We start from the raw sequence: 23,399 nt of genomic DNA on the forward strand, positions 1-23,399 counted from the left end.
CCCTTTCCTTTTTCAGATGGAACATGTAATAAATACGACATCAGAGGATACAAAAAACAAAAAGAAAATGTTGGAACTCACTGTGACTGTGAGGAGAATGTGCAGCAGGATTCTGCGCCCGGCTGTCCTGTTTCCAGTCAGATCCAGTACCGGGCTGAACGGAGGATGGGCTGTGAGGAGACAGGATGACGGGGATCAAACAGCAGGAAACAGGGAAAAGAAAACAGTTTGTGTTTCTTATGGTTCTTAATTTTCCTTATTAATCAAAGTGAGGTGAAATGAACCTAAAACAAATAATGGCTCTGCTCATACTTCAGACATGACCATTCACCCCGACTCATTCAGAGGACAGCTCTGATCACAATCATTGATGAGCCTGCTAACTAAATATTTAGCCTCAAACTAAGCATTTACGTAAGCTAAATATCATCTGAAACTAAATATCTAGTTACCAAGTTAAATAATAAGCTTGCTAACAAAATATTTAGCTTCAAACAATATTTAATTAGCCAAGTACGTATTTAATTTGAAGTTAAACATTTAAGTAACGAGTTAAATCTTTTCTTTGTAAGCTAAATATTTAGCTTGCTATTTCAATTAAATTTAGATTTAAGCAATGCCATTTCAAAATAAATTAATCAAATGAATTCCCATTTGTTTTCTCTCATGTCAGGCTAAATAAAACAAATTACTGCAGTAAATGTTTGCCAGTGTAACTTTACAAATGGTACTCCATACGTTTAATGGAGCATTAAAATCAGACCTTAATCATCAGATCTTAATACATCCAACATAGGCTTGTCACACATCAGCGCAGCTCAGACTTATCTGAGATACACATTTCTGTATTCTTGATGAACTTATTGTTACCTACAGGCCAGATTTTGAGCTCCAGCTTTTCACTTCTACAGGTTTTGTAATTTCTCACTTCAAGTCGCTTCCATGGAAGTCACATAAATCTGCATAAATGCAGAAACAGAACTGAAACTCAAAGAATAAAACAGAGTAATCCTCCACCTGATCGGACAGACCCGCTCCTCTCCCTTCAGGTCTCTCTGGTTGGACGATGCGCTGAAGGCCGTTTCCAGGAAGCTGAGCGGCAGCGTCCTGTTCACCGGCCGGTTAATCTGAGCTCTGCTCCACAGCGTCAGAGTCGCCTGGCTGCCCACGTAGTAGTGAACGAGGGCCGGGACCGAGTCAAAGGCCTCTTTTTCCAGGCTGTACTGGGCCCGGCTGTACGATTCCCCGGACTGGACCTCCATCTTCCTGATGGGGAAGTGAAGGGCTTCCTGTTCCCAGCGGCAGGTGAGGACGAAGCCGCCCTGACTGGACTGGGAGTCTCTGAGGAGGAAATCACCTTTGTTCACCACCAAGCTCTCCGACACCTGCAGAGAGATTTAATCCGTCCAAAGCAGAGAATCGGTGGAGGTTTCTAATGTTTCGTCTCATCAGATATAAAATTATAACAAGCCTTGCTAAAGTAAAGTACTTTCTGAGGTGGTTTTTCTGCTCACTCTTGGAAGATCATTCTTTAATTCTCCTGTTTGCTAAGCAGGTGTTACAGCATATTCTGTGACCACCACATATAGTGACCAAAGGAGGCGTAGTTGTGTTTTAACACTAAGCTACGTCAAAAATGTAAGGTTTGCAGGGGGGAAAACAAACGCAGAGGAAAACTAAGGAAAAAGTTTTCCTTTTTCTTGTGATGTTCTTTGTTTGTCTAAAGAAAAAGACAAAGAACATCACATAATATTATGACTGTTATGAAAATATAGACGGTCACACAATATGACTGTTCTTATCAGATATTGTGACCACACTGTGCAACTCTACTCAACTATTTAATATTTTTATATAAGTTACAGTGTGATAACATATAGAATTTTTTTTCACTTTTTCTATAAGTGGTACATAAAAACAAAGGCTGTACAAATACATAAAAGTTTTTGACGCACAATAGTATTAAGAAGCAACAGCGCCCCCGATGGTCACAGTGTACGGTGGTAACAGAACATGGTGTATCACCGTAAACATGTTCTTCTATTCATTGTTGGAAAAATTTCTGTTTGAACTGAGCAGAGCTCTCCCTGAAGTCACTGAACAGCACTCCATCATGGAGCAAATTAAATTATATAGGAGGACTTTGAGTAAACAACGAAGATATTTCCTTTACAATTTAAATAAAGATTCCATTTCCTATGTCAAAAACAGCAAATCAGATTTATTATTATTATTATTATTATTATTATTATTATAAGACCATTTTAAGGCTTACAGAGAGTTTTGACTCTTAACTTTGATTTAGATATGGACAGTTCCATAACAGGTACCAAAGATGTTTGCTAACAAATATAGAGCCATGTGAAATTATCTGAACCCTTTTTCAGTTTCAACATGTATGTTTATAGGGCACCAAAAACTAAACACCTCTGCAGGTCTAGTAACTGTTATGCATGGTGGTGGAGGTGTGATGATTTGGGTCAAAAGAAAATCCTTTAAAAGGATGAAGCAAAAGTGGAGATGTTTTCCAACAATGGACAGCAGCAAGTGTGGAGAAAACCAAACCAAAAATATATCAGGATAAAAATCCCAAATACAAATCTACAACAGAATGGCTGAAGAAAAAAGAAGTTGTTGACATGACCTAGTTAAAGTCCTAACGTGAATATAGTCAAAACAAAATGTGGTGGGATCTTAAGAGATTTGAGCAAGGGGAAATTTCCGATGTGATAGAGATAAAGTCAGAGAGTAAATGACTGTAAAGAGTTACGATGTTAAAGGTGATCTATAAGATTGCCTACATGTTGGTTTAGTTTAGTAGGAATTGTGTTTTCCTGTCTCTGGAAGATTATAAGAACCACATTTTTTGTGATGTGGGTGTTTTTATTTATTTTCAATAGTTTTTCACAACAAAAACAGGAAGAAGATATTTCCCTTCTTTAAAAACAAACATCTACACTGCAAAAACACAACATTTTACCAAATAATTTTGGTGGAGTTCCAAGTACATATATCTTTGGATACTTGAAATACGACAAAACTAGCTTATAAGTAATTTTCAGCAAGAAATAGGAGCTTGTTTTAAGTCAGTAATTCCTTAATTTTGATGGAAAGTAAAATAATCTGCCAGTAGAACCAGTGCTTTTAATAAATATGAATTACTGACTTAAAATAAGCTCTTATTTCTCACTGCAAAGTTGTAAGTTAGTTTTGTCTTATTTCAAGTGCACTAAGATTCTTCCATTAGAAACTAGATGAAAAATCCTTCCAATGTGGCCTTTAGTTCTCATTTTAAAGAAAAAGCATTCTCTATGTAACGGTTAAATGTAAATATTTTCATGCAGTCAGAACAAACCTCCCAGGGTATTGGGCCGTGGTACCAGGCGTGGCTCTTCAGGTAGGTGCCGCTCAGCCTCAGTTCCTCCTCCAGCTGCTTCCTCAGTTTTTCCGATGGCGGCTCCAACCAGAACTTCTCCTTGGAGAACTTGAAAGGCATCACAGTTGCAGAATTAGACACAACTCCAGAACTCAGACTGAAACCCAAAAGATGAGACGCTGGGCTGTGAGAAGAATCGCTGGTTTGCAGCATCTCCTCTGCAGTCTAACGGCTGCCTTCCCTGCTTTCATTTCTTTTACTATAGAACGGACAGTTGGGAAGGAAAGAGGGAGGAAGGACAGACATCTCTGGCATTCCCACACTGACATCCACAGTAGTGGCACCAAAGCAAAACTAGGGACATTGGAGTCTTGGCCTCGTCGCCCTGGCAATGGCATTGTGAAACAGGGTCATCACTCAGCAGCTTTTGTCCGTTGTGTCTTTATACAAACGAAAGGCGCTAAAGAAGCTACTGTATATGAGGAGTTTATGGTGAGGATGAGTTGGGAATGGTTCAGCCTGACACGTCCCACCCCTCGGCCCGGACCCAGTGGTTCCTCCCTCTGAACCGGGAGTCAGACGCTGGGAACCAGGCCAGGACCGCTTCAAAACAAAACACAAGCATGTGTGTGTGGGGCTTTGTATTTACTACAGTGAAAGGACAATTTTTCTGACAAATTCTTTGTTGTGAGGACAAACATAAGAGGAGGTGTTGGTTCTGGGTCAGAGGTTACGTATAGGAATAAGATGTGAACTGATTTATAGGTTTAGAATTAGACATTCTCTGTATTAGGCTATAGAAATGAATGGAACTCACTGTGTGTGTGTGTGTATTCTTGTTTATGTTGTTATTCAGGATCTCTGACGATTGATAGGACTTATGGGGACCCAACCCTGCTCTAACGTGGCAGACCCTCATTTTTTGAGTTAGGCATAAATCCAGTATCTACAATGAAAGAAAATTAACAGAAAGTCTTAATATGGGTAGGAATACCCATATTAATTGTGTGTGTTTAACAATGTGTGTTTAACTTGCAACTCCACTTAAAATATCATCCTATTTTAAGTTTGAGTGTCTGTTAAGGGGGCAGTAATATGTGTTTCCCAGGTACATGTGTCATTTTATAGCACAACTAAATAACTTTGCAAATTGACACCTTGAAATTGGGATTCTGTCTCTTTAAGAAGCTCCTGCTCTTTCAGGCACTCCACTTTCAGCACGTCATCACAACAATGCTCATCAATGATGCTGTTTAAAACTGTTCTTAGGAGTGTTGCAATAAGCTGACTCACAGTTCAATCAGGTGTGAATCAAGAGTTTACCCCTCAGCCCGGACCTGGTGGTTCCTCCCTCTGAGTGGGGAGTCAGATACTGGGAACCAGGCCAGGACCACTTCAAAACAAAACAAGAGCATGTGTGTGCTGCTGCTAGTGGCACAAACATGCCACTGTTAGTGGCAGCAGCAGACTAATTGCTGCTGTCACTAGTCTGGAGGAGCTGAGTGGGGAGGGCTGCTCTGTGAAGTTTGAACTGCATTATGTTCTCTAATTATTTTTTCTTTAACAGAGAAAGCTTACATGACAGAAAAAGGGAAGTCTTATAAAAGCAGAAGTTGGCAAAAAAAAAAGAATGAAAGAAGTTCTGAAAGAGGAGAAAAAACATTTCAAAGAAACTCACTTTCACATATTCTCCATTGCAATTTGTCACTTTTTTTAACCTGAAAAACAGAAAGAAACAACAATTATTTCCCTGCAATGTGAAATAATTTGAACTGGATGAAACTGGGTTATTGTTATTGGTGAATGCTAAACAATATGTACACTCACAGATTAACGCTCAGAAGGAATGAAGACACAAACTAGACACGATTTGGCTCCCAGTTTGGCATCAATCGAACTCTGTCAACACATTCTTTTTGACTAAATGCTGGATGCAGTATTTACCAAACAATGTGAATATCAGAGAAATCAAACAAAATTCACTTGTCTGAAAATATTTCCAGAAAAATCCCCAAATTTCTGCTAAATGGCAAATTAGACTGCTTTCTCTCTTTCTCTTTCTTTGTTTACCCTGAAGAGACAGGGGTTTTTCTGTCTTATTTTTGTCCTTCAGCTCAAGTTGACACTCTAACCTGTTTTTGACACCAGTTTAATAAAAGCAAACAGGAAGTTCAGTTTAAGGTTGTATACATTGCACTAACTTGCAAAACAGATTGCCTCAACACTGTTGGCAGAAAAACTAGTCCAACTTATCTGAGAAGCACAGGCCCAAAGACTTTTTTAATTAATGTATGTTTTGATTTGCACTTTATATAAAACACATAGGCCCTTCTAAGATGAATTTTGGGATTTTTATAAATATAAACAATATTAAAGTATTTGAAAATTAGGAAGTAATAGTAATTTTGGGAGGAAAACATGGAGCTACAGGTCAGGGCACAAATTAATCCAACCATGTATAAATTCATGCATATGACTACCTGGTAATGTTCTGTAATTTGCATTAACTGAAGAAATTTTCTGTGCTGTTAGATCACCAAAACTGGCTGCAGCCTTGTGGTCCACATCCTTGCAAATGTTGGTAAAAATATTCCAATTAATGTCATTTAACTGGATCCAGCTCATTCTAATGGACAGGCAGCAGAGGAACAATGTATGATAAAAGTCTGACTCAAGAAGCAACATTTTCAATTCAAAAATCTTTTTTGCTGCTAGATTATAGCACAAATAGACATATGAAATCAACAACAAATGTATTTATTGTTTTTAATCTGTTATTTAGATTAATTGGATTAATGCAAAGTCATTCAATAAATTAGAATATCTGTTCCAATGAAGCTCATTTGTCAAACTAAAAGTACCTTAAGCAGGTATTAAATACTTTCGATTAAAGCACAGTTTCTGCCTTAATTTTTTTCTTTATTGGTCTGATGCAATATTCTAATTTTAAAGGGCATGTTTTATTAGCTAGAAGTGAAAAGTCATCATAGGTAAAGTCTGTAAAACATTGATCTGTGTGTAATTAACCAATATGTGACTCAGTTAGTGGTTGTGGTTGGAAAGTTTTACTATACAGCATGAGTTTATTAATCTGATGATCATGTTCATGTCTTTATTCTAAATGCTTATGAACTCTCACCAGATGAACATGCCTGGTTCGCACACCAAGGTCAGATGTTGTTTACTGCAGCATTATTGAGATGTGATTTAACCAGAATTGATTGATTCATTCAACTCCATGGTAACGAAAGCAAATAGCTAACTCTAATATTACAGCATGATTGAGTTGGATCAGTGCTAGAATCAGACATGTCTTCCTGTCTCCTGTCTGTCCTCTTGCACAACTTCCTACCAGCAGCAGTGAGTTCATTCGACAACACCCAGCAACAACTTGCAACACAGCAAACTTCTCCAGGGAGGAGAGGGAATTTCTCAAACTCATGCATCTACAAACTGTCTGCAGAAGGAACATATTTCTTCCATCCACTTTTCACATCCGCTGGCTCATCACCAGGCCTGACAGGAGTCACAATGCTCAGCTTTACAAAGGAGAGAGAAACAAAGTGTAACATCTTTATCCTGACAGCAGTGACGCGTTGAGTCAGTGAAACAATGCGAGCCGACAGAGAGAAACGTCTTCTCTTTCTGTCGCTCTGTTCTTCCTCAGCACGCTGCATACTTCAGCGAGTCAGGGGAGGCGACCTTTTGTTCCCAAACACAAACTCTGAGTGCAGACGGTGCAGATGTGAGCTCAGCATGAGAAACTCCACAGAGTTTGATCCAAAGGCTGGATTTCCAGCCTGTGTTGCTCCAGTTTGCTGCACAGTTACGTAACTTTTGTAGTAAGCGAAGCTCTCCAGACAGAACAGGCATGTATGGAGGAGAGGCTTAATTAAGAGAGAATATCTCAGTCATTTAAGATGAGCTACGGTGGACAAACATCTGAAGCCATGAGATCATTTTACTTCTGATTAGGAATGCACCGATCCACTTTATTCACTTCCAATGCCAATATCAATATCTGAGGTTTAGTATTGGCCGATACCAACTTGATGCTGAAAAACAGCTGAATCAACTTAAAACATTTCTTTTTTTAAATACAGACATAAATGTACTGACTAATCAATCAATTTGATAACTTTTCACCAGTAGAGAACACTTAAACGCACCAATAGCTACACACGCCTGGTCAGACATGAAAAAACATATTTAATCTGTTCAGTAAGCACAATTACTGGTAGAGCAGCCAATGCAAAATAAATAATAAAGAAACTAAAACTGACAAAAACAAAAGGTTGACTACCTTCGTCAAATATGTACAAACGGCAACAAACTTTCCTTCAAATGGTTCAGAAAGTGAAGTTAGAAATTCTAAATATAATGTAAAATAAATAAGAAAACATAGAATTAGACTGAATAGATCTGTCTTTATGGATTGGGCATGTTGTCACCAATACCTGATCTAGAAATGTTTTCAATATCGGTAACGATACAAATTATTAGTATTGAATTGGTGCATCTCTACTTCTGTCCGGAGGACATACAAGCTTTTTGGAGCGACCCAGGCAAAGCCTCGACTTTAATCTGATGAAGAATCTGGGGAGGGAGATGAAGATTAGGGTGATGGAAAGAAGGCCTTCCACCCTCAAAGACTTGGAGCTGATCGCTGATTATAAATCTTTAAAGCACCAGAAGAAACGTACAAAAATCTGCTCAGCAATTAATGCCAACAAAACATTTTCCATTGATTACTGAGAAGGGTATTGATATGCATCCAATGTCCCCTTTCAAATAATCTGTAATGTCAAAAAACTCAATCAATTAAAATATTTAACTGCAGTTAATCGCATGATGTCCGCAGTGAACTCAGACTTGCACAGCTAGTTATGCATTTTCCAGTGATTGTTAAAAGTATTCACATCCTTTTCCTTTCTGCTGCGTTTATCATGTTTCAACTGTAAATTTCAATACATTTTATTGTGATTTTTTGTGAAACACCAACACAGAGCTGAGCATATAATGAAGTAGAAGGATTTTATTTTTTTTACCAAGAATAAAAGTTGTGATGTGTACTTTTATTTATTTTTTGCTAAGTAGGTGACTTCTAAAGGCAGTCGGATACATTGGATTTTATTTAGGGGAATCAAAATAAGAGGTTAAGTCAGCTCAGATTTTTCTTTCTGAAAACAAATAAATATGTAGCATTTCTCTCCACATCACAGTTATGTGCTACTTTATTTGGTCATGCAAAACACAAAATATAAAGGTGTGAATCCTGAAATGTTCATGTAAATGAAAAAATTCTGTTTGTTCCTTAAATATACCAGAAAAGTGAAACAGAAAACCACCAACACTTACCACTGTAGAAAAACAGTTTCATGTTTTAAGGAACAAAACTGTTTAGACGGTTCCTCTCCTACTGCTGGTGTTAAACTGAAGCTTAAAAAAGATTCTGACACTCAACATGTTAAAATTGAAAAACAACTCAGTTAAGTCACCTGTTAGTTTGCTAAAAAGAAAATCAGAAATTTTGAGATTAATTTCAAAAATATTTTAGAAAAACTCGGAAATTTTCTCTCAAATATTTCTGAGTTTCATAAGTTGAAAATTTACAACTTCTGAAACTCAGAAAGTTTTTCTCCAGAAAATGTTCTGACTTTTCAAACTCAGAAATGTCTTTTGTTTTTTCTAGAATATTTCTGAGATTTGTTTTGACTCCTAATATTAAGAAAGAATCAGAAGTTTTTGTGAACATGTAGCTGACAGTCATGGCTGATGTTTTTCCTTAATCCGTTCTGCTGCTAGAACTCCAGCTTTAATAGACTCACTTACTGATGATCAGTTAATCGCTGCATTGAAACGACACGGTCTTTAGTCTGACACTATTAGGTTTTATGGAATCCATTTCCATTTGGATATTTTCTTCTCCAGTAAACATAACAGCTGAATCATTTAAATAACCACATAAAGATTTTCTCTTAGAATTGTACAAATGATAACTGATCCAAGTTTAAATCAGAAACTTCCTTTTATCATTCAATAATCTTTCTAAGAAATTATAGCAACAGTTTCATCTGTATTGCAGTATTGTAGAGGTCCAGAGGAAGTTAAAGTCCCTCTCTGCCTCAGGGCTTCATTCCCCAAACCGTTTCCTGCTCCTGAAACCAGCAGCAGCTTTCAGACAGAGACACGCTCTGCGGCTCGCAGCTTCCCATTACAACCTCGCACTGCCGCGTTTCCTGAAACTGCTGACAAAAAGCTCAGAAAGAGGAAAAACAAGCAGCTACAACAAAAGTCAGGATGGCCTCAATAATCACTTCTGCTGAGACTGGTTGGTGAAGTGGAAACAGAAATGCCTTCAGCGTCGCGTCATTAACCTCAGCAGCTCTTAATCTGGAGCTGTGACTAAAACTACAGTTACTCTGACTGTAACAGAGCTCCATAGTATCTATCCTGGTATTACTACAGAGCAGCTGCTTATTAGTTTATTTAAGGGATTTATTGATTTTGCAGGTTTGGCAATATCAAGCCTGCCAGACCTGGAGAGGCATTAAGCAAAGACATGTGGTAATTCACATTTCATTTATGGTGCAATAAAGAGGATTATTACTTTTAACATCAGACCAAGGTGGCTTGGATAACTATTAGTCCATTAATAAGAGTAAAGGCAACAATAGTTACATTATTTTATTGTCTTCTAATATTATTTCCCTACTATAAACATTGATTGTTCATATTGGCTCAGTTTTACTCACAGAACTGATCAGCCGATAGCGATGCTACTGCAGAAATATCACTAGTACAGTGGATCCCCGTCTAATCGCACTTCAGTTTTCAGATTTTTCTCTGGAACGTGAATATAAATTATTCGCAGGAAATCCAACTACTCATGGATTTATTTTTCACAAAGCATGTAAAGTATTGAAGAAAAAGTTCAGCTTGAAAAGCTGAGATTCCTCTGCACAATATGTATGTTTCCATCCAAATTTGAGCAAACTTTTAAAATGTTGCAAAAAAAAAGGGTAAAGACGCAAAGTTTTTATCTGTGTGCAACATCAATCAGTCCCTCCACTTTCTCCTGATTCCACAATCGTGGAAATTCAAGCAAAATCAACAGATCGCTGCACGTTTTCACACTAATGTGTAATTGTGAGGTCATTGCAAATTTTCTGCAAAATTTTCAAAAACGTTGGTTTTAAATGACACACTCCCACCAGCAGGTGGCAGTATTTCTTTTTACTTTTCTGCCTCAGCCGAAATAACAAAAAGTATTTCACTGTAATATCGCGATAAGCAAAATAACTCAAAATTTCTTATATTTCTAAATTAGCACCACAAAATCAATGATTTTGATTGCCAAAAAATAATAATAATAATAATAATAATCACAAAAACTGTCACAAAATCCTGCAGGGCCTGGTCAATTTTAAAAAAAAGATCATATTTAATTTTAAGTACACGTCGATGGCAGACACAGCTATTTAATCATATTTGAACAGTTTATAATGGGTTTTATCAATATATTCTGGACAACCGGCTCTTTGAGAACATTCATGATCTGTGGCCCAAAATGAAAATGAGTCTGTAGATTTTCTGTGAAGGTTTCCAGAGTTTATTAATATTTGGTGTTTGAAATGTTAACCCAGGCAGCTCTGAGCGTTTTAGAGGGTGTTTGCTATCGTGGCTGTAGTCCCTAATCCCAACCAGGGATCCACTGTATCATTATGATTATACGGCTGTAGTCACATCACGTGTCAGGATAATAAAACGCATTAAGCCATTTTTTGCAGCAGCATCTCAGTACATCCATCAGTCTTTTGCTGTGTTACACTAAACACTGAGGAATGAACTTTGTATTTTTCTTTAGTCAAAGTTTCAACTCATTTGTGATAGAAAGTTTCGCACAGTGACGCAGCCTGCCGGGTCCTGCAGACTCAGTCAGGTATTCAGTCTCTTGTTTCTGTTTCTGTCAGTTTTTAGACTGGAGGATCAGATTCCTCCTTTTATGTAAGGCAAAGCCTGCATCCTGATCCACTCCGCTCCCTCTCCCGGACTGTAAACCCACTCTGGAGGTAAATATCCAGCTTTCACCTTTTATTTATGGCGCCAAACTAATCAAACACGCGTGGTCAGTTTCCACTGGGACACCAGAACTCCATCAGCAGCGATAACCACTAAAAGTTCTGACGTTAAAACCTGAAAGCTGGTGATTAAACCTGAGCAACTTTCCTCCTCCAGCTGCGACTCTCGTGGTTTCGCTTTTAAAACTCGGCTCTAACGCGCTGAGCCCGCAGAGAGGCGGCTGCTCACCTTCCCCGGGTCTCCTCCTCCCTGCAGCGGACTGACACACAGCGACCGTCCCGGACCTGGCTCATGTTTCCCCGCAGACTCTGATTCACGCAGCGGACAGCTGACAGAGCAGGCGGAGGGTCACTGCGCATGTCCGCTTCTGTACCAGCTCAATGCATTAGTGATAAACTTCACCAGGTCGCTCATTCTACTGCTGTTCAGATTTAAACAACCAGTTCATTTTTGTGCTGTTTAATTTCATTCTTCTAGTTTCCAAATTTGGGGTGGGGGGGCCAAGAGTGGCTCATGAAATTCTAAATGTGGGCCCTAAAAAAATGAGCAGAAATAAAATATAATTTTAAAGTGAGGATTCATAGCATAAATTCAACACAACTGTTACAAAAAATAAACTCAGTATCCAGGAGTGGTGAGAAATAATCTGAATAATGTGTCATATACTCCTTATAAGATGAACTAAAAATATATCAGTTTAACAAAGAAAGTCAGAAAACTACATTTACCAATTATAAGATTGCTGCTGATTGAATAATATATATTGATTAAATATCTACAAAATTCACTGTGTGCACTGTTATTGGCCAAGTCTTATTTTTGAGGATTATTTTTTATCAGTCACCAACTACAGACTCTCAGTTAATATAAACTGTTAATTAATAAACCTTAACATGGATGGTCAAGAAAGCAAAAGTGAGGTTTTGGTTTTCTTAGGAAAATCTAATAATAGTTGCACAATTATTGCGCAACAAAATGAAAAACACTTTTCCCATTTAAGTGAAAATTATACTCAAAACTTTCCAACTTATCAAAAAACATGAGAGGCTTTATTTCCCGAAATTGCCGTGTTTCCATTAAGCAAATTTATTTTCGTAATTTCAATTTGTGCAATTTTATGGTTAATGGAAACACAATTATTGTCCGAAAAAGGAAAAAACAAACCATCTTCCTCCAACCACTTCCTGTTACCTTCATCGTTTCTGTCAGTAGTAACATCCGGCTGTTGATCATGTGACTTGTGTGACAGTTTTGCAGTTGAAATAAATCTATTTCTTTAGGCTGGTAAAATAATTTCATCCTAACTCAGAAACAAAATAAATTAAATGAATTTATTTTCATAATTTTAATTTGCGCACCTTTATGGGTAAAGGAAACATCCCACATGGGTAAATTCAGATGTAAGGTATGCAGGTTTATAAAAACATGCATTTTTCCCTCTGTAGGTAAAATCGATCAGCCTCTCACCTGCCGCCAGCCTCCACTTCCTGTGGCGCCTCGGTGGTTTCCTGTGGGTCGCCGTGGCTGCGCGCTCTTTCAGAAATCGGGTCCATTGGAACATAAACGTCCTGCTTTGAAGCCATGTTGAAATGCTGCGCCTCGCGCTGAGTAACGGGGTCATCTGACGGGCAGCCGGCAGGTGCTGGGGTCAAAGGTGAAACCCGGCAGGGCGCGGCGGGCCGAACCTGCTCCAGGTTTGTCAGGCTGAGGCTGGACAGAGCGCCGAGCAGCGGGGAGTCTCGGACATGCTCCCCCCGGTTCAGGCTCCCGCCCTCCGGGCTCTCCGCAGCCTTCCGGCCCCGGAGGCTCTTCTTCTGTTTCTCGCCGCGGGGAACCGTCCCCACATGGGTGTACATGTCGCTGGAGCGGGCATAGCCGGGGCTGCGGAGGCCGGACTGCATGTCCTCCAGTGACTGCGTCTCCTCCAGCACTGCCGCTGCTGCCGCCGGCTGCCTGGATCCGCAGAGACTCGCACCAGACTGAGAGGCTGCTTTGTTGTTGCTTTTCTCCGGGGAGCGGCGGGAGGAGAGGCTGCTGAGGCTCCCCAACCATTTCAAACCTGCAGAGGAGGACGCAGCTCATTAGGCTTCAAAGAAACATCCGTTTTATTAGCATTTCTCTGCATTCACACACCAGACACACTTCTGACTCATTCTGACACTTTTTATGGACCTCAGACTTCAGACAACCTGAAGTAGTAAATGAGTAAACTTCATTTATTTTGCACCTTTCAGAGATGAAATTACAAGAAAAGCAAGTTAAAACAAATTTAAAAAGAACAATAAGAGGTGCATTTAACTAAAAGCTTGTCTGAATAAAAGTGTCTTAAGCTGCTTTTTAAAGGATTTAACAAAGACAACAGAAGAGATTAAAGTGGAAACCTGAGACATCGTTGATTAGATGATTCTACTGTGTGTTTAGATGGGTGGACAGCAGCTACCACTCAATCAGTTAGTATATTTCAGCAACAAGGCAGTTCAAAGTGCTTTACATCATAAAAACAAAAAAATTAAGTCATAAAAACATCATATAGTCACCAAATAAGGACCCAGTAACAGACTTTGCCGAGTTCCATCATCAAAATCATCAATATACAAAAAATATGTTTCATTTTTATCGTTCAAAAGTAACTAAACATCTGGGCTCTTAGCCTGGATTTAAAGGAACTCAGTGTTTCACCTGTTCTGCAGTTTTCTGGGCGTTTGTTCCAGATTAGTGGTGCATAGAAGCTGAAAGCTGCGTCTACATGAAAGAACTAAGTTGAGTTTTGTAGTCTGTCCTGATTCCAAACATCGCTGTAAAGCAGCAGCTGCGTTTGCATCACTGATAACATTCATATTTTCAACAAACCCACTAACATCATTATAATTTCATGTTTTAAAGCCAAAAGTGGAATCGTCCAATCAGTGATGTCCTGGTTTCTCACTGGGAGCTACCGCTACCGTTTTGCTAATGTTCTGTTTTTAAATTTGTAGTTGTGTTTAGTGATTTGTTGATGTGTTTATGTTTGCTAATATTCATGATATGACTTATTCAGATTGTAACAAACACCGGCAAAGCAAGCAGGAAGTAAAATAAAAGTGATCCAGATGCAGTCATGAGGCGAGGTGTGAGCTAGCTAGCTAGCGCCGATGACCTGCTGCTTCCCTCCTGCTGCTCTCTGAACCGTCAGCTTGTTAATGACTCGTATAACTGGAGACCTTCAGTCTGTTTCCTTGTCACACTTGCTATAAAAAATGAAGAATCTGTGTTCAGTAACCAGAAACAACACATCCAGAGTAATACGTGCATTAAAAAGGTCATAGCTGCATTTTGGAGTGACTTGTTTTAACGCAATAACAGTTTTGACACGCAGGAAATGACTTGCAAGGAAGAACATTTGGTAAAAAGGGAAACAAAACATCTGTGTGCTTTTATCACAAATGTAGAGATGACAAGTCTTTAATATTTCCTCAGTTTAAATTCCTCTGAATCTTTTGATCCGCTGGTGAAATGAGGTGAAGCCAGATGTTATATAAAAAAGAGAAGTTTAATCTGGCCTCCGATATCTTATCTTTCATCTGATGTTGCAGGAGAATCAAAATGTTTTCATGTCATCTGAGAAACGTTCTAATATACAAGATCTCAGCAGACCCAGTTTCGGCCTCAGGGGCCAGTTAGGCTCTAAAAGCCTGACAGATATTTATCTGCTCCATGTAGCACTGCAGAAAAACTCCTGATTTAACTCACTAACTGTGAGCTGTGAGCTGGGCGCTGCAGATAAAACGTTTTCCTCTGAAGTTATGATGCTTGTGAAACATGTTTGTCGGTGAAGTCAGAAGGCCACAGATATTATCTGAAAATATTACCAAAAGCATAAAAAAATGAGTCACTGATTCTGTTTTTATTCCCTCTGGCCTTGAAAACCTGCAGCAGAGGAAGAGTTCATCACTTAATAAAAACAGAATCAACAGGATCTCATGTTCAGATCATAACTTTATTCTCTCAAACAATATGAAACTGTAACAAACCACCAAACTCTGTTACTCATTACCATTTGCAAAGTTACTCAGTTAAAAATTAACAGCAATAATTTGGGTTATTTGGTCATGACACAAAGAAATGGAGGTTAATCTTTCAAAATCATATTTTCTCCATGTTATTCATTCACAGTTTCATACTAAATATTTAATCAGCAAGCTAAATATTTAATTTACAAGTAAAGTTTAGTTAGCAAGTTAGCAAAATATTCAGTTAACAAGCTAAATATTTAGCTTCAAACTTTAGCTCTGAGCTAAGTCTTTAGCTATTAGCTAAACACTTATTATGCCAACTGAATATTTATTTTTCACGCTAATATTTAACTCGCTAACTAAATATTTTGTTTCCTAGCTAAATATTCAGTTTGAAGTTAACAAGTGAACTTACTGGCTAAATAGTTACTACATATTTAGCTTAAGCTAAACATTTAGTGAGCAAGTAACATTTGTAGCTTCAAATTAAATATAGAGCTAGTAAATTAAATATTTATTTTCCAAACAAGCTAAATATTTAGCTTCAAACCAAATGATGGACACAGTTACTAACACGGCGCTGTTTGTTCTGTGTGAAGAATTTATGGGTCATGATGCTGATTGGGGAAACTTACAGACTAAATAAACAACCTGCAACTTCAACATGGCTAACGTTAAGCTTCAGACTGTGAAGCTAACACACAGTGAAGTGTTGTCCCGTCCAGCAGACATGAACTGTCTTCTCTTTGCTCAGCTGAGCCTCAGTCCCTTCAAGACGCACAAAGAAGACCCTGTGCTTCTTTTACAATGGTCCGAAAAGATGTTTGTAAGAGAAACAGCGGACAAAGAAACAGTAGATACAGCAGACAAACGTCAATTCATCACATTCTGTCAGGATTACATGAATCCTCACATCAGCCCCGTTTCTCCGACCATCAGATACGACTTCTCTGTTCGACTGTGTGACTGATGTGTTTCCATTAAATGGGACTGGACTGCTGTGTTACTGGGATTATACTGCTATAATTATAAGTACTGTATAAAAACATCTGATGGAAATATTTAAATTTAATTAAAGCACCGGTTTACCAGACAGAGAAAGATCATTTTAAAAATGTAAAAGTTAAAACTGTGTGATTTCCTTTTTCATTTTCACAGGAGGTTCAAGTGTTTGTTTTAAATAAAAGAAACTCTCAACTATTCAAGGCTCAATAAGAAAAAACATTGACTTAAAAAATTCAACAGTAAAACATTAAAGTTTTATATTCCTACTATTAAATGGTAAAACACAAAAATATTTCCAGCAGATCTTTACTTTCTTTCAGATTATAAAACGTTAGGAAGAGTTAATCAATTCTATTTTCACAAATTAACATCAAGTCCTGAAGGTCACCATTTAAGCTGCTGTGAAAAAGTTTGTCAGATGTTTATTAACCTTCTGCAGGAAAATAAAAAGAGTTGAGTGAGTTTTTTCTGTAAAGTCGAACTTTTTTGATTTTCTTTTAGGGATTTGCATCAACGAAGTGAAAACGGCAAGTTTTATTCTAGCAGCAGTTAATAGAATGAGTCGTTCACTTCCTATTTCCATATTTATTTCATTGTATTTTTATTATCAAACACAGAAAAATACAAAATTATTATTTAGGGCGCCGACATGACAGCGGACCTGGATAAAGTCTAAATGTTTTGCCTTTAGATTTAAGACTTCATTATGAGTTGAGTATAACTGCATCAAGCAACAGAAAACATGTTTCTCCTGATTTTACATTTTTAAAGTGATAGTATCACTTTATGTGTAAAATGTTTTTCCAACTAAGAACAGGAGGAACCCTTACCCTTTTTTATTTTGCTCATGGCGTCGGGTTGAGGACGTGTGTGAGGAAAGGTGTGTCAGGAATCCGGCGTCTCCACTTGTTCTGCAGTTTGATGCTGAGCCGCACGCGCTTCACGCCACAGAGACAATCTACTTCCTGCCTTCAACGCAGCGGAAATGTTGAAGGGCTGAAATTCACACTGGGTTTCACATTATGTTGATGTAATCAGAGAGAAAAGTCACCGACTTCACTCTGAGTGTGTGTGTGTGTGTGTGTGTGTGCGCATGTGTGCGTGAGTGGATGGGTGTGTGTGTGTGTGTTACTAAAACAGAAATCTGCTGTGGTGTACACACAGATTTTACAAATAGAAATGAAGGGAAGGAAGGTGTCAGACTTTTTCTGTCTCTTCATGTCTAATGAAATGATGTCTCATCTCACCCTGAGCTCATGTGAAATGAACAAACGGTTTTCATCTATAAAACAAAGATGAAGTCAAAAATGGAACCTGGTTGGAGAAACTAAGCGCTTCCTTGTTGCACCGATCAGTTTTAAGTGATCCAATGATCATCAAACTGAAACTGTTGTGGTTTCTGGGTGTTAGAAGTTTGAGCTTTAGATCATTTCTTTGTCGCTGCATTACTAGATCTGATCATTTTAAGTTTCTCTTTTGTGTTTCAGTGTTTTTCTACTTGAGAGTTTGGTAACTCAGTTTATTGGGGACCAATGTTGTAAAACTGTTCCATTTCCAGCTGCTGTGGTTTTCTTTCTCACTGAACTAAGTTAAACAAACTAAACCCTTTGAGCAACCAGTTCCCCTCCTCGCCTGTGGGGGCGCTGCACCAAGAACCACTGAAGGAGACACTGAGCACAACTTCCTTCTTCACAAAAATGGAGTGGTGTCAGATTTTAGCAGTTGGAGGATTTCTCTTTGGAGACATTTCTTGAGCTGGCACTGGGTTTATTTACCCAGAATGCCCTGGGCAGAATGCCACTTCCTGCTTTTGGAGCGGTCTCTGGTCCACTTGGTGTTCACATCTGCTTTCGCACCAGACCTGAGTTCAGTTTTTTTGTTTTAATTACCTCCTGTGGTTCCCCAGTCATTTTCCACTCAGTGTTTAGACAGTTTTTGGTTCTTCTTCTCCAGATGTTCTTTCCATGATTCTCTGTTGTTCTGTGTCTTTTAGAGTTCTGTAAGTTTTCTTATTTTTTCATTAAACATGTATTCTACAAGGTTCCTGAGCTCTTAAACATCACCCGATGCCAAGGCAGAAAGACGTTAGCAATGACCTCAGAGTATCAACTGTTGTGATTTTCAGACGAACTGAAGTCCTTCATTCTACATAGAGGAAGAGTGATGAGAAAAATCAGCTGCCGTTCCTTCCAGGAATCAACATCCCAGCAAATTTATCCCAAAGTTGAAGCGTCCAAACTAAACCAAACTAAACCAAACCAAACCAAACTAAACTAAACCAAACCAAACCAAACCAACCCAACCCAACCCAACCCAAACTAAACTAAACCAAACCGATCCATAGATCTCCACCTGAGATTCTAACAGCATCAGTTAGCAGGTCAAAGGTTAAAGTTCATGTCTGGATGGTTAGAAAAACAACGAAGAAGAAAAAATGACAGTTTTGAAGGAGGAAACTTGGTTCTTCTCCCTTTAAGATGTTTGGAGAAAACCAAACATATGAAGGCTGTTTGTTTGGGTTTGTTCAGCAGCTCAGCCTGTTTCTGCATCATGAAGCTGAAAATAACGTGACGATTTTCTCTCGTTTAATCAGAGATTAAGAAAAAGGGGATTTTCTTGAGTTCCTTCAGCAGGTGAGCAAACGGTGCAATTTAAAACTTCACATCAGAATCTGAAAGATTCTCAGTTTATTTGTTCATTTAGCAAATTAAAAACTCAAACCTCAGTGAATGAAGCACCAATAGAAACAACAGACAAACATCCACATTTTACCAGATTGGATATTTTACTTTAAACAGGGTTAATCTGTTAATCTGGACAGATTTCTTCCTTTACTTTTTATTTTTCTCAGGTTGTTTTTGTCTGATATTACATATATATATATATATATATTATATTATTTGCCAGTGAAACAGAAAAACAGGAACTCTGTGGGGTGGTTCTGTAAATGTGACACATCTCCCTCCCTTTTCTCCAGAACTGGACCCGTCAGTCTGGCTCACTTCTTCCAGACTTACTTTTTATTTCCAGAGGTAAAGGTTCCAGCTGTCGGACTGTTGCTTCCCCAGCAAGAAAAACAGAATATTCAGATTCTCTGAAACTTGTTGAAGCAGAACCTCTTACAGATATTTTGCACATGAAAACCTCCTGCCCCGTTTCACACTGACTGGTTTGTTACTGGTTTTCCTGCTGACTGTTCTGTGTTCAGCCACCAGCAGCTGCAACGTTGCCTGAAAGAGGCGTTAGCAGAGAAAAACTGTTACTGAATGTAGCACAAACTCTGAGCAGCTTCCCGGCATCCAGGAAACATTTCAGCTTAAAGAGGCAAAGAGTCGAGTCAGGATGAGAAAAACACACACAGGCAGAAAGTCACTGAAAATGATTTACACTGCTGGGACTTTTATTCAGGATCTTCTCATTGCGGCCACTAGATGGCAGCAGAACCAACCTTAAAGAAAAGCCTGATGAACGTCACACATCAACACTAAACTCTCATCTGAACTGAAGTTACAGAAACAGGTTAATAAACATCTGGAGACGGCCTATTCCAAACATTTATGGACAAAGTCAGGTTAGTTTCTGGAAACAAACAAATCTCTAAACAGGTTGGATTTTAGCCTTGATTTAAAGAAACTCAGTGTTTCGGCTGTTTTGTAGTTTTCTGGATCAGCTGGAGGGTTGATTGTTTATGCAGATCTGTGAAGATGCTGCTGCAGTAATTAATGTGACTAAAGATAAATACATGTTGAGTTTCTCTAATGCTGAGACATTAGTCCTCTGATCCTGGAAATGTTCTTCAGGTGATAGAAGGCCGACTTTGGAACCGTCTTTATCTGAAGGTTCAGGTCAAAGTTCATCCTGATCTCTGGTTTCCAGCTGTAATAACTGAAGCTGTGTTGACTCTGGATCTTTAAATTCAAACTAACATGACATCAATGCCCATAAAGACAGAATATAACTTTTTTTTTTTTACTACAACTGTAAAAATGATCCAGTTTACAGGATTTGGCTGTAAACTGTTAAGAGAAAGTTAAGTTGTCCATTAACTTTCTCTCATGTTGGGGTTAACATCTGGTAAGCAATGAAGACTCCAGACTTTTCTTACGGTCCTTTATCGCCTCTGTTCAAGCATCGGGACTCTAGTAATAAATGATCTCACAGGGAGTTCAGTTCATAAAGGAAAATGTAATTATTTCACTGTGAGGTTCAACAAAATCCCAACGATCCATCAGTTCATATAATGAACATGCTAATGCTAACATAACTAGACTGGATCCGTCTCACTATAAAGATAATGAATTATAGACGTTTGAGGAAGAGTTTGATTTCTGAAACATGCTGGACTCGGTTCTGTTTACGTCTGTCAGACTGAACCAGGATCAGTTTGGTGTTTTAACAATCAGATTAGTTTCTGCATAACAGGAAAAAAATAATAATCTGAATGTTTAATCTCCTTCAAACCAGTCAAACCTCGTATGTCTTCAGACGGGAGCTGACTGTGCTCTGGGATCAGAACCTTTCTAAAGTCCATAGATGTAGACAGGTTCTGATCCCGATTCACTTCTCGGAGCAGAGGCTCGCTTTTAATAATGCAAGATAAATTTCAGCTGCAGAGCAGAAACCCTCGTTACGGTGAAACCTGACTGAATCACAGGAGCGTCTCCGTCTGCCTGAGACGCCAAACCGTCAAGGTTTCTTTAGCACAACGAGACGGGAAGAACAGGAGGACATCTGGTTGATCAAATTAAAAACGTGTTTCTGTCAGCAGCTCCATCTGGCTCAGTCAGCTACAGCTCATTTATGATGCTTTATATTTTTATTCTCCAGAGTTTTAATCAAGAAACGCCAAATTGCTGCACGTTAATTAAACACACATCACTTCCTGTGGCAGAAAGTTACAGGCTGAGATGATTGTCAATCAGTGGAAAGTAAAATCTGCGTTCTGGAAAACAGGCTGTCTGTTCCAGGAATGTGATTTATGGTGAATCCTAGGAGAATACGACGTAAACTCAGCTGAAGATCTGCTGAGGGACCCTGCAGGTTACCAGAAAACAGACTGCAAGTTATTAAAGCAACCAATGAATTACAAAAAATATATAGTAAACTGCAGGTTTCATGAAAGTTTTTAAAGAACCAAAAATGACCCATTAAGTCCCAGGAAATTACTTTTATTTAGTTGATCTCACTGTAAAATGGTCACTGGATGCTGTGCATAACCACAAAATGATGCAAACTAAACTTTTATTTTATCGTAAACCTTTTGAAGACGGCATGGATAGAATCCGTCAGTCAGAAGGACCAACCAGCTGTTGGTCTGTGCAGATTCACAGCAAAACATTTGTACAAGTAAGAACCTTAACATACTTCTCATGTAAATAAAATTAGTAATATGCAATCAAATACTGAATTATGGAGGTGTGTGTTTAATCATTGGTAACCATGGAGAAAATGTCTCACCATCATGTAGCCTAGCATGTACGATAAAATCTGGCATCAGCTGACTTGTGAAGCTATAAGAATTTATTTTTTTTTTTTTTGTAAAAAGTCATTTCCTGTGATGAACCCAGACTGGATGTGTGATGCTGAGACAGATCAGATCCGCATCTGAGCTGAGGATGAATCCAGCAGCAGCAGAAACTGCTTGTTCAGCCTGTTGGAGGTTTTCTGACATTTATTTCATGTTTAACGCTCAGAATCGACCCGCTGAGCTTCACGCCGCCTCTCCTTTCATAGCAGCATCATTTTCAACGCTGTCTCTGTCAGACCAGAAGTTCATCTTCAGCATCCAACATCTCCTTTCTTGTTTTCTGGAGCCACACTGAAAACCATCAGCCTGACAGCATTTAAAGTCGTATAAAATCCAATAGATTTTTTCCCCAAAATTCACCTTTTCTGTTTCAGTTTTCCTGAATTCCACGTTTTTCATTTTGATTATATTTATTAACCAAAAGTGTGTAATTATGACATGAATAGAAGAAAAGAACATATCAACAGCCAGTCGTCAACATTTCCAGTTCTTATGTATCTCAAATGAAACAAACTGCTGTGGTTTAATAGAAGTTTGGTTTTAAAAGGAGTTAAAATGTATTTCCTCATTTTTAAAGAAGTCAAACATGTGAAACATTAGAATCTGATTTTTAACATAAGAGAAAATCTCTCTTCTAAAAACACTGTAGAGTTAAACTGAACAACAAAATATTTATCACATAAAAACCCTGTACACAGTAAAAGTGTTTATACTTCTATAATAACCCGTTTGGTTTAATTTCTTCGTTCTAATCTCCACTGATGTGACGACTGTCGGCGTTTTGGTTGATTTCACCTGCACAGATCAACATGATTCACTTTTTATTGATAAATGGGTTTTGTTTTTTTAATTGGTGTGTTTCCATTAAACAAATATATTTTTCAATTTTAGCAAATTTCATGTTTAATGAAAACCAGGCCTGTGTTGCGTAACCAGGCAACGGCGGGTACGGAAGCTGCAGTGGCCAAAACTCTACAGAAACCTGAAAGTCTTTCTTTTCCCCAGCTGTCAGGTAATTCTGTGAAATTCCACTTTTTATTGTAGATTCCATTTTGTTTATTAAATTCTGTATTTTCTGCATCGTGGAAATCGTCGGGGCCTAAACATGTGGCGCTGGACCCAAACTGGGTCCTGGAATCAGTCCCTCCGGGTCTGGACCTTCTGACCAGATTAATTCTCGCTGTTCTTTTCTCTCTCTGTCCTCCACTGAAACGTTCCAGCTTTCATCCTTCAGACCTGCTGCTTTCATCCCTGCAGCTTTAATGAACAACTCAGATCTCGTATGAATAATGACAGAAAGTCTGCATGGAGCCTCTGGCCTCCTTTTGTTGCTGAATGCTCTAAAATATAGATGAGGTTCTTCTTTCTGCCGCTGTAGATGTTTGTCTCTGACTGATGAAGGTTGAACTGAAGCTGC

General features: G+C 38.5%; 1 protein-coding gene across 2 annotated transcripts in view; it reads right to left on the reverse strand.

Annotated features, from left to right (window-relative positions):
* The window catches only part of sh2d3cb (SH2 domain containing 3Cb), a 43,566-nt gene extending 26,156 nt beyond the window's left edge, over window positions 1–17,410 (reverse strand). Inside the window, exons 1-6 of one of the 2 annotated variants that reach the window (XM_028034155.1) lie at window positions 17,286–17,410; window positions 12,926–13,517; window positions 5,055–5,094; window positions 3,356–3,484; window positions 1,018–1,385; window positions 82–170 (exon numbers count right to left, since the gene is read on the reverse strand). In XM_028034155.1, coding sequence (XP_027889956.1) covers window positions 82–170; window positions 1,018–1,385; window positions 3,356–3,484; window positions 5,055–5,094; window positions 12,926–13,517; window positions 17,286–17,304 — 1,237 coding nt within the window. In that variant the 5' untranslated portion in view covers window positions 17,305–17,410. Of the gene's footprint in view, window positions 1–81; window positions 171–1,017; window positions 1,386–3,355; window positions 3,485–5,054; window positions 5,095–11,686; window positions 11,934–12,925; window positions 13,518–17,285 lie in introns of those variants that run through there. The other variant, XM_028034156.1, reaches the window with a different exon arrangement.
* Between the last annotated feature and the right edge of the window lie 5,989 nt (window positions 17,411–23,399).

This window comes from Xiphophorus couchianus, chromosome 12, assembly GCF_001444195.1.
Source record: "Xiphophorus couchianus chromosome 12, X_couchianus-1.0, whole genome shotgun sequence".
Classification (NCBI taxonomy): domain Eukaryota; kingdom Metazoa; phylum Chordata; class Actinopteri; order Cyprinodontiformes; family Poeciliidae; genus Xiphophorus; species Xiphophorus couchianus.